The 12,083-nt window shown below is 35.4% G+C and overlaps 1 protein-coding gene across 6 annotated transcripts in view; it reads left to right on the plus strand.

Annotated features, from left to right (window-relative positions):
• Positions 1-12,083, plus strand: part of LOC139820212 (glutamate receptor ionotropic, kainate 2) — a 407,847-nt gene that overhangs the window by 316,729 nt on the left and 79,035 nt on the right. For all 6 annotated transcript variants that reach the window (XM_071790344.1, XM_071790339.1, XM_071790343.1 and 3 more), the window contains one exon: positions 1,896-2,057. In XM_071790344.1, coding sequence (XP_071646445.1) covers positions 1,896-2,057 — 162 coding nt within the window. The remainder of the gene's footprint in view (positions 1-1,895; positions 2,058-12,083) is intronic.

Genomic DNA, 12,083 nt, shown 5'->3' on the forward strand with positions numbered 1-12,083 from the left:
AATTCCGCAGAAAGGCGACTTTTGACGCACTATTGATAGCCTGGCGGCTATGTAATCGGTGTCAGTCTGATGAATAGGTGTTATTAGAATGCACCTTTCATTCAAGAGCACGTCGTCATATCGTGCAACGATAGTGATTCTTAACGTAGGCATATTTTTTTAATTGCGACACGGTTTTGTTTTTTTTTGCGTTCAATGTCACGTCGACGATTGACGATGAACTTTGCTCGTTTATCTGTAATGAGCGGTGTGATCTCAATGTTTAGGATAAAAATAAACATTTTAAATTTGATATATTTTAATATATGTTCTCTAACGTTACTATAACAGAGGTATTATGTTCTTTGTCTATATAATAAATATTGATACCATATCAAATATATTATTTGATATGATGATGTAACGTCTATGTATAGGTATATGCATGTAATATATATTGCATAGTGTATTATCTAATGATTGTTAGAGATACATAGCATATATACGTGTGTACGTGTATAATACGACGTTATTCCACGAATTATTTGTGTGTGATCCTATACACTCAGAGAAATGGACAATTCGTTCAAAAATTAACAAATGGATAATTCGATATTTTTAATCGGAATTATGAAAATGATAGCCGAATATCAGTGATAATTGTTCGGCTTTTTAATTATTCCGATTGAAAGTATCGGATTGTCCGTTTGTTAATTTTCGAACGATCATTTAGACCTGGATTTTTCTCTCAGTGTATATAGTAATCAGTGGTCAGTATTATACGAATCAAATTAATCTCTGTATAAAGAATTAACAATATGTGATAGTATAGTCGAAACAATCAAAAAGTGATCAAAAAGCACGTAGTTAATATTGAAAATAAATTTTTTATACACGAAAAAAAAAGGATTTGCTACTATACGGACAACTAACATTTTTTGCTGCGAGATCTAATTAATTTTGCAATAATAGCAAAAACCTTTTGCTGCAATAGCAAAGTTTAGCAAAACTGTTTGCTATTGCAACAAAATGTTTTGCTATTATTGCAAAATTAATTAGCTCTTGCAGCAAAAAAATGTTGGTTGTCCTATATTTAACAAATAGATTTGCTGTTGCAGCAAAACCTTTTTTTTCCGTGTACCAATTAACTACAATTGTTATACTAAATATAATTGAATCGATATTGAATTATCTTTCTTATTGGTATATTTTGAACCTACCGCCATACATTGATACAGTCGCACACACATACATTTTCTCAGCCAATCAGAGTCAGTCTTTCCACCGTTCGTGCATCTTTCCGCTGGTGACAGTAACAGTTCCGTCGGTATCGGTAACGTTCATGCATTGTAGGCTGCGGTCCACTTGACATTACAAATGCTTCGAACCATTCCTCTTCTTTTTCCTTTCAATGAAGAAGGAGAAGAAGAATGCTTCAAAGCATTTATAGCGCCAAGTGGACCGCAGCTGTAATGTATCGTAACGTACGCTCACAATAAAGAAAGTTTGTCATAGCTCGTATTAGTAGTAAATCAGCCCAGTTCCCTCCAAGTAAGAGACACAATACTTATACATTGTGATTATAATAACATTAAATAAATTTAACGTTTTAACTGAATTTGAGAAGCTAGATATTATCTTAAATCTTGCCAATTGGCACGAATAAAATATTTACACGACAAAATATAGATAGTATCATAGAGAAATTATTTAGTATGCGAGTCGAATAAACACACTTATAGTATTAAAACTATACGTAATCTCCGTTATACGAGATTCACACAGCCTCGCTCGGAGCTTGCAGTTTATTAGCATAGATGGACGAACTTTGATCGTTTGAGAGTATTATCACTATGGAACGGAATGGTGTTCCACTTTAAAGGATTAACGCGATCATAGTCGTGCTTACTTTCTAGGTGCTATATTCACTCATGACCAAAAGGATAGCAGCACGGAGCTGGCCTTCAAGTACGCCGTTTACAAGATCAACAAGGACAAAATTATACTGCCGAAGACCACGTTGGAGTACGACATCCAGTACGTGTCGAAAGATGATTCCTTCCACGCATCGAAGAAGGGTGAGTATTAATTATTACATTTGCGTGTTTTTTGCATGCTCTCTTATTAAATTTCGTATTTTCTACATACGTTTTATTTTTGGTAAACCTAGTCATGCAGTTTTATTTGCATTTCCCTAATCAACGTCAGCGTAAGAAATAGTAATTTGAACTGAAACTTGCGGCGCAGAAAATTCTCCGGTGTAATGAAACGATGCCGCATCGCACACGTCTGTAAGAAATTTCACTGAAGTTAAAAAACATCTCTCACGCTCGTTAATCTCACAGTTTCCTACATGTCAAAAATGATTTATTCATGAAAACTCGCTACGCTTCCGCACAGTTACAGAAGGCTGTAAAATGTTTAAATGGTTCATAGCCCGTTTCTCTCTGACATAAGTCTAAAATATTAATTTATTTCAGTGTTGAAAATACGAGCGATACAATCGCAACGCGCTATTGCTAAATAATGCTTACACAGTAACAAGTACGATTGTTAATAAAATAACAAGGTACGTTGAGTTACGCGACGTTAGATTTTTTCCACGAAACAATGGATACATTAAATAATTGACCGCGAATGAAAACGTTTGTGAGGGACATAACGCTAACTACGTTAAGTCGGGACAAAGAGCTTGGTTTATCGCAAGAGCAAAATCATGGCACTTAAATAGACAATACTCCGAGGTATCTTGAATACTCTGAGAGTCCTTTTAGTCGACACTATACGCGACGTAAGGTGCTACCGTAAGCAAAATTTATCGTGTTGACGGCATGTATAAACCAGCCAAGAATAACTGGCTTGCTTGCCTCTCGTCGTTATTAAAGTAGCATACACATTATTATCCGTCTCGACTGCCGCTATCGGATACTCTCACCGTAGAGGCCCATTGTCTGTCTTGCTTTGCCCTTAAAAACATATTACTTGTCCCTTGTCCGACGTATCGAGAAAATTTAAGAGACAAGATCAATTTTGCCCATGAGGTACATCTCGCGGGAATTTCTCAATATGATTCCTACAACTGATTCCTTTTTTCACATAGAGAAATCGCGAAGTTCTTAGTTATTATTTTTATAAGAGAAATAAAACTTGTAAGACATGAAACATTGTCATATTACAACATTGGAAAGAATATAATTTTGTATCTTTCCCTCTTGTTTGAGAAATTTTTTTTACACTTATTTTGGAAAAAATAAAATATTCCAGAACTCATTTTCAACAAAGCAATTACGTTAGTATTGCGAAATAAAACTCCTATTTTGTTTCGACAAAAATATTAGAAAATAATTTGGAATCTACAACGAAATTTAAGTAGATTAAGATAACTTAACTTAAGTAGATAACATTAGTTGGGTTGTTTTTACGTACGACCCTTAGAATTCTAAAATCAATTGAGTAAATTTGCCACTTCTTTTTCTCTTGACAAATATTCTGTAGTATTTTTCCAATTCCCTGTAAAGCGCATTAATATCGCAAGTTGTATGACTTTTTTAAACTGAACTACCACAAAACGTTAATCGAGCGAACGCTATTATGTTTGTCCGAGTAACGGCACATGTTATGTGCGTTGTGCAAACATTATAACAATTGGATATGTTAGTACAGTATTAGCACCCTATATCTTCGTCTAATATTGATGCAGGAAAATAGCCCTCCAGACTGCCCTCATTATTTTCACTCACCATATCGTAAATCACAACGCCTCGAAGCGATCCATGCTTTATAACACGTGAAATTGTGTATCTTACCCGATCGATGAAAAGGACGTCTTCAATAATTCAATGCGGAATTCATATCTTTTGAAATACTATCGTAGTTTGTTCCCTCGTTTGTTCCTCTGTACTTTACGCATCAAAAGTCGTTGTGAAGATAATTTATACACTTATAATATTATATAATATTGTTAACGATACATTTATACAAAGTTGAGAAGGCTTTCTTAACATTTTGTGGATACAATATTTGAAACGATTCTTCTATGCCTTTCCACATATAACCTTGCACACCGTACAAAAATGCATTTATATGAGATCCGATTTCGTCAAATTCACTTAACGTAGTCAATAACTTTACATACATTTCCATTTCTATTTTTCACGACGATGGATACTCTTGGTACGATCTTTACGATTCGATTTAGGTTATCGCAGACTCGCGGTTTATAACCAACTCTTATTCGTGATATCTGAATTTATATGCTTGTAAAATTCTCATTATTGTTGAAACACATAATAGGCAAATAAAGATCCTTCCACAAAATTTTCATTATTTTGTAATACAGAGAATATCTATTATTTATACGAGCTGCGCATAGGATCGTATTTCCACGTGATGAAAAGCATATTTTGAACAATAATATTATAAAACAGGAATATGCAGGTATATTTAGTTTAGCTTATTTGTGTGAAAATATCTCTGAAAATTATGAAAAAATAATTGCTCATTAATATTTAGAATAGATGTAGTTAATTTCTTTTTACATGAACACAGTAAGATTATATTTCCTAAACTTTAATTCAAATATCTTTGTGTCGTTCGGTAATTTTTTCTAAATTTTGACAAGCAATTATTTAAACCGTCAACATTATTAATTTATAAATAGGAAATTAATTGAGATAGTATCAACTCTGGGCAATATATTGTAACATACATATACACTTTCAACTACATGCGCGATAAACTTTCGTCAATGGCACCGGCTAATCCGTGCCTCGGAATTTCCACGTGGATCAATAGAACGTATGCATGTGTATCAACTACTCGAGCAGGAAGCCACTTCGAAACCAGTCCGTGTCATAGCTCGCCATAGTCATGCCTGTGCTGTTGAGAGTTCTTTCCAGTGACTTTTAATGGACCCGTTTGTTCGTGCACAACACGAAAATAGTTGAATTTTTTATTCTGAGTTTCATGTTCCGATTGCTCAATTTTCTGTCACAAATATGACGCTGAAATTGCTTGCAATTAGACAGCAGGTTTTTTCTGTACTTTAATTCTAATTAGACTTTATTATTCTGAATAAAGCTTTTATTTAATTTCACTTTATTATAATTTAACTTTATTTTATCCAATTTTACAAAGTAAAATAACAGTATAATATACATTGAATTAGGATTTTCTTTGCTAAAAATATGATTTAATGTTTAATACTTTAATTCAATACTTTAATTGAATGTGCGAAAAAACGCATTTTGACGATTGGAAACATCATTAATGCATTGCTTTTCAATTCAGTGAAATCCCTTTGTGCGAGTGTTAGCGTATGCAATGCGTTGCAGAGGAAATTTGATTATCTAATTAGACTTTATTCTGAATGAAGGTTTTATTTAATTTCACTTTATTAATTTACCTTTATTATATTCAGTTTTACGAAGTATAATAACACTATAATATACATTGAATTGGAATTTTCCCTGCTAAAAATATGATTTAATATTCAATATTTTTGAATTTGCGAAAAAACGCGTTTTTTTAACGATTGGAAACATCATTAATGCATTGCTCCTCAGTGAGATCCGTGTGTGCGAGTGTTAGCGTATGCAATGCGTTGCAGAGGAAATTTGATCATCGGCTCCGTAACACGTACGCGTATAACCGTAAAAATCTAAAGAGCCGTATACCTTGGCGCAAATAACGCTATTCTGCGGCAACAACGACTACGCTCTGCTTCGATCTCGCTCGCGCCGCATAATCATCGTGTCTTTACAACACTCGTTTACATGGGCACGTACTTCGGCCCTATATGTGCGTACATTTGTGCAAATGATGTCGCGTGAGAACCAAGCGATCAGTTAAGTATCAGCCGATGAGCCCGTTTCTCGTTTGAACTTTTTACACCCGTGAACGTTCTCTTTCGTCTCTGGTAATGGTCTCACACTTTAAGTAGTTTCGACAAAAATTATGCGGACCGTACATTGATTAGATTATCCATGAATGCGATGCGATTTAAGAAAATTTAGACACAGAGTCGAAATGCCTGAATGAAATTGAAATGTTTATTATTGATTTCTAGGAGCTTTTTGCTCAATCTTTTTAATTAATTCTTGAAGATTTTGAAAATTATTTTTTATTTAAAATGTTTTCAAAGGAAAGTCGATATACGATATTCACTAGCATAAGACGCTGTCAAAGTTCAAAGCGAAAAAAAACTTCACGGTAAACACATAATTTCTGAAGTTCTCGTCGGTTGGAAAGGACCAAGCGCTTACGTCATGTCGCGTGTTTAAGAGTTCCTCTCGAACATATCGCTCGATTCCGCTCACGAGCATCTTTACACCGATAGTACACTCGATCTTCGATCTTTGATGTAAGAGTTTCTCAGTCATGACTATATACATGTTCAAGCTGTGCTCAAACACGAGTTTATATCTATATATATAAAATCAAATATCCTGACTGACTGACTGACTCATCAACGTCCAGCCCAAACCCCTAAACCTAGAAAAATCATGAAATTCGGGGAGGATATTCCTTCCACGTAGGCACTCACTAAGAAGGGATTTTTAGAAATTTGACCCCTAAGGAGGTGAAAAGAGGTAAAATGTGTGTTAGCGAAGCACGGGTTTCAAGTTAGTTTTGCATATTTGAAAACTTGAGTCATTACGGTCGTTGCTGTGTGACTGACATAAGTGCTTTTATACAAATAAATTAATAAGATTTGATATTTATATGTTAATGATTATGCAAATTTTAATTCACTAAGGGAAGCTGAGTCGAAATCGTAAAATAGAATAGAAAAAAACTCAACAATCTCACTGAAAGAAAATTAAATAACTCCGACAAATTAAATAATTCCACAGCGAGCGTAGATGCATCAGTGAATAGACTGTTAACAAGTACCGTTAGTCAATTCTACTTCTTTGTTAAATAAAAATATCGCTGTAGCCATGTTAGCGTACAAGAAGGTAATTTACACGCGAACTAATAGAGAGACAAAAGATTCTCAGACAAAATGTTGCGTGAAATCTGCTGCACCGTGAACAATGAGAAAAATGTGGAACGCGAAGGAAGATTTAAAGGAAAGCATCTGGCGACGGAGCATCATTACCGTTGAATGTAAAAACTCATTTGTCACGCGTAGGTTTCTTAGCTCACCGGCGAACGCTATTGTCCCTCGCTCATCTTTCGTATGTCATAAACACCGAGTATGCCGGCGTGAAATCTGCAAATAATGGCCACTACGGCAAATCCTGCGGATTTGACTTTCAGTTTAATCTTCTTGAGAGCGAGCGTAATTTAGTTTATCTATAGCTGTCGCGCGCGCAAACCGCTATCTGTTCAACAATTTAAAGTTTCGTCGCGCGAGAACGAGTTCCAATTGTGTCGATCGTATAATCGCCGGTGTTAGGATGCAATTCTCTGCGCGCGAACGCACACAGACGCGGAATCGAATTCTCGAGTTATGATTTTTCCGCGTTTCTGATTACTGCGCCATCGGGAAATCGTGGATAGATCCATTTCCGATCGATATTGTTCGCCTGGGCCGTATTGCGATATTTTATTTCTCTTTTTTGTCCCTGTCGCAAATCTTCTCTCGGATACGGAACCGGAAGATATGTTTATCGATATAGGTTTGAATTTTTCTCCTGCTCGTTGCGGAGGCGGATTTGCCGCCGTTTGTAAATAAATCCCGGGATATAATACCGACAGCAGAATAAAAGGCTTAGGGCCATATTTCAGTCTTAATCTGCGTTTTCCGCCACGCTTCTATCGGCGATGCACGTACGTGTATTTGGCGTTGCCTCGCAAATCCGGGATCGGTACGATTCTTTTCCCTCGAAACTTCCATTCTGCTCTGATAGTTTGCAACACAATTATCTCTATGCGAAAAAAAACCATGGTATTTGTAAAGTGTAAGCTTTAGTCCAATCTTATTTTTCATTTGTCTATACTCTATATAATATATATTAAGCATTTACAACAGTTTACCTTGCAACCAACATCCAATTTTACGCACTTTATTTTACCTGTTTAATTTACACTTTAGCGTTGGAACGTTGCAGCAACGCTGCGATAATAATCAAAACCATTCTTGACACTGCTCCTTTTTATTTATAGTGTAAAATAAGTTTTCTCGGCATTCGCGTTGACCCGGCGCGAGACGTTTATCAAACCGTGCTTCCAGCGACGGTAGGAGGGAATTGCGAGTCATTTTATCGACACTTCTTTAAATTTCATTTCCCTCCGTCTCTTTCGTTGCGCATCCTTCTCGCTAGTCAGTTTCATCTCGATGCGGAAATACCGCGAGTCGGGAAAAAGCGCGGGTCAGATGGGAAAGGGGTGAAATCGGGGGGCGGCAGAATGAAGTAGGTAGGGGTAGACTGAAAAGCAGTTAAAGGCAGAGTGAGGTGCGAGTTGGCGAAATAAAGAAGAGAGGCCAGACGGAAGGAAACGCAAACCGGCGCGATACACCGCAATGCACCGCGAAACCAATATCGACAGGAGCGAAACAGACGCCTTGAGTTGTGCATGCGGCTGCACGCAGACGTGCGGAATACATACGAGAGGGAGCGCGCCCGTTTCTCGTTCGCTCTCTCGTTATACTCCTAATAAATTCAGTTGGGAATTTGCCGGAGAAATCCCTTTTTTCTTTGCCTCGGGATAGCAAGAGCCTTGAAAGCGCCACCGCACTTTGCTGGGAGATTTAAAAGCGCACGCGGGCGCGGGCGTCAGTTTGCATTTCACCTAAGTTAGTAATATCATTACGCGTAGCTTCCGCGGTACGGACTTTCCCAATTTCTCCTGCGGTGCAAAAATATTGCGTCGTCATGACCCACGTGACGACGCAATATTTTTGGACACTTTAGAAATTATTTACTCTTTGCGTCTCTTCGACATATAAACATAGCTAACAAAATACTTTATAAACGGAGAAGAAAGAGAAGAGAACATATTATAGAAAAAATTACGTCATATAAACAAAACCATATTTAGGTATAATATTTTATAAAACGTCACGATTTTAATATAACGAATAAATTAATGGACGGCGAATCTGGATCTGTTGAACGAGTTAAGAGCTGTTGAATTTTTCGTTTTCCTCGGCTGATTAATCGAATGACATTCAGCTTGCGCGAGAGAAACGAGTTACAGAGAAACATCGTAACGACAGGGATGTACTCGGCAGGCTGCAAAATTGATTCAATGGCGAGCAAAGAGATTTAACGCGCAATTACTCTGATTGAACGAAGCTGATGGTTTGGGATCCGTCGGTAGAATTGCCGACATCAAAGTACAGACCGGTACTTCGCTCCTCGTTAAGGGGACTGAAAAGAGGACCAACAAACGTACATCCTTACGGCATACATACATTGTTCCGGCGAAACAATGCGTCTTTGTCGCTACTGCGCTAATGCTGATCCGTTTGTGGAGGATTCAAAATATCTGGCGAATATCTAATACAAAGCGCACAATGAGATACATAATATACAAAAATACATTGCGCTTTGTATTAAAAAATATTAAATAAATATAAAAGTTGTAGAAAAGCGATATTAATGATATAAATTTTTAGTTTGGAAAGTTCTCTTTACTTTTCTTTGTACTTTTATTTAATATGCACGGTTTTTTATATTCTTATGGAACTTTAGAACTATAACTTTCTCAAAAAATTGCTCTCATCTTCCTTTTACCTTAGATCTTGTGTAGATTTTCATAGAAAGTATTTGATTTTGCTAGTAAGAAAAATTTCGAGGAAAAAAAGCTCTCTTTCTTTATATAAAATATTTTTACCTCCGTTGTGCTACTAGAGATAAATCGTTTAATGGATTGTTTGTGCAGCCACCTGTTGCAGCAGCGAATTGCTCAAATTCGAATACTATTGCCAGCGAATTTTACTATAATTTTTCAGATATATTTAATCAGTAAAATAGACATTGATATTTTCCTATATTTTCTTATAAAATATGCCTATTTCACCGAAAATCAAGAAATATATTTTTATATAAATAATAAGCGACCGAATTAACCGATTTAGCAAGTCAAAGAATAGCTATCATACTACTTACGAAAGTTTGTTAGTTCCAAACTTCGATCATCGCTATACTTTGTACAGAACGAGCAATAAGATATTGCTTATACTTGCAAATTGCAAATATATGAAAGATATCCTTATTACGGAGTCGCTACGTAATGAATATTTTCAGGATAAAGATATATTTTGAAGCAATTTTGAAACAATTTTAGTTATCAAACTATTTAAGTAATATAATTGAGATGTGCTCGTATTCTACAAAAAATAGAATATATATCTACAGTGTATTTTCTAAAGCCTAGAACGACGAAGAAAAGAGTCACTTTTTGAATGAAAGTCTTTTTTGAGAAAAGTACAAGGTCTTTAATAAAACTTCTCCAACACGTCACACATATTGTAATTATAATATATACTATAATACACTAAAATAACCCTTTCTTGCATGCACAAATGGAGCAATTTGTATTCATAATTATTATCCGTTAGATCGTTTTACAAAAAATGATTAAACAATTTATTCAAACTTTGGTACACAATATTCATATGTAAATTATGTAATTATTTCAATTGTTTACATCTATGAATAATGATGGAAAATATATGCACGGGAAATGATCAAAATGATACATAACTATATGCTGTAATATTAAAATAAGTATTAAAGATTATAAAACATTATTGTTAGTAATAACAAGTAATATTAAAATTAGGAACTGAATATACATGCACGCAATAATTGCATCTTTATTAGCATTGCCGATATATTAATTACCTACTTACGAATCTATTTACTTTTGTTCCGAAAATTAAGTTTATCATAATATAATATTATTTGCATTACAAATATTAAACGAGAAATTGTAATGTGACCCAGGTCATATTTGATCGAACTTATTGATCAAATTCCAATATATATACTATTATGAGTATGATAATTAAATATAATGTCTATTAATATGTTATACTTATTTTACATTATTTTGAATTTAGTTACATTTTTAAATTATAAACAATTATTATAGTTCTGTATAATTCTTTATTTCTACAGATTAAGGAAAGTATATTTTATAATATCATTTACATTTTAAATTATTTATTCATTTTCTAATCCAAACCGAATTGTATGTATTAAAGATACTGCATTTGCCCATATATCTGTTTCAAAAGTTTTTATTTTAAGTTCTTGTTATTTTTTTTAGTCACAAACATCTATTTGATCACGATGAAACGTTTGAAGCACATCAAGGTGCCGTGATTATTGCCAATTAATGCCTAGCAATAAGTAGTAACTAACAAATTGATGGGGGACCTGTGAAACGCAGGACGAGAACTTCGTTCTCGCCGAACGTAGCGCCGCCGGGGTGGTACTTTGAAATTTTAATGAGCCGCGCTCTCTGACCTCGTCGTTGGAGATTCGTGCGAGCGAGGGGATATGAAAAAGGAATGGCCCGCGTTTCGATACCGACGAAGTTGGAAGTTACTGGGGAGGCGGTTCCCGCGAAAAGTTGCGAGAAGTCAATTAGTATGGCGCTCCTTTCACGGGGATCCCCAACGCGCGCGCGGTTGTTAAGGTTCCAGCTGGCGGTATATGCGATAATCTGTAGGACTTTAAAAGAGAGAGAGGTTGCCGCCAAGAGACTTTAAAAGAGAGAGAGGCCGCTCGTTATGCCAGGCGCGATAAAATAATACGCTTCTGCATCACTCTTTGAGAAACTAAAGTTTAGTTACTGCAAGGGTATTAGGTTGCAAAAACTTTCACGGAATTAGTCTTACAGTTTTGTGCGGAATTATACACGGCATCGGAGTTCTTGTGGGTTCTTTTGCGAGAGAGACGCGGAGATGCTGGAATAAATAAATTCGTAAGTCAAACGCTTGCAATAATTTTTATAAAGATAGATACAGAAAAATAATCGGAGAGAGGTACACAATTTATTCTGTTATAAATGTAAAGTAAATGTACTACTATAGAAGGATAATAAGAAGGATTGTCTCATTTTCGTTGAAAAAAAATATATCTTCCACAAATTAGCAAAGCATAAAATACAATATACAAATAAGGAATAGATAAACCTAGGTA

Source organism: Temnothorax longispinosus, chromosome 10 (genome assembly GCF_030848805.1).
Source record: "Temnothorax longispinosus isolate EJ_2023e chromosome 10, Tlon_JGU_v1, whole genome shotgun sequence".
Classification (NCBI taxonomy): domain Eukaryota; kingdom Metazoa; phylum Arthropoda; class Insecta; order Hymenoptera; family Formicidae; genus Temnothorax; species Temnothorax longispinosus.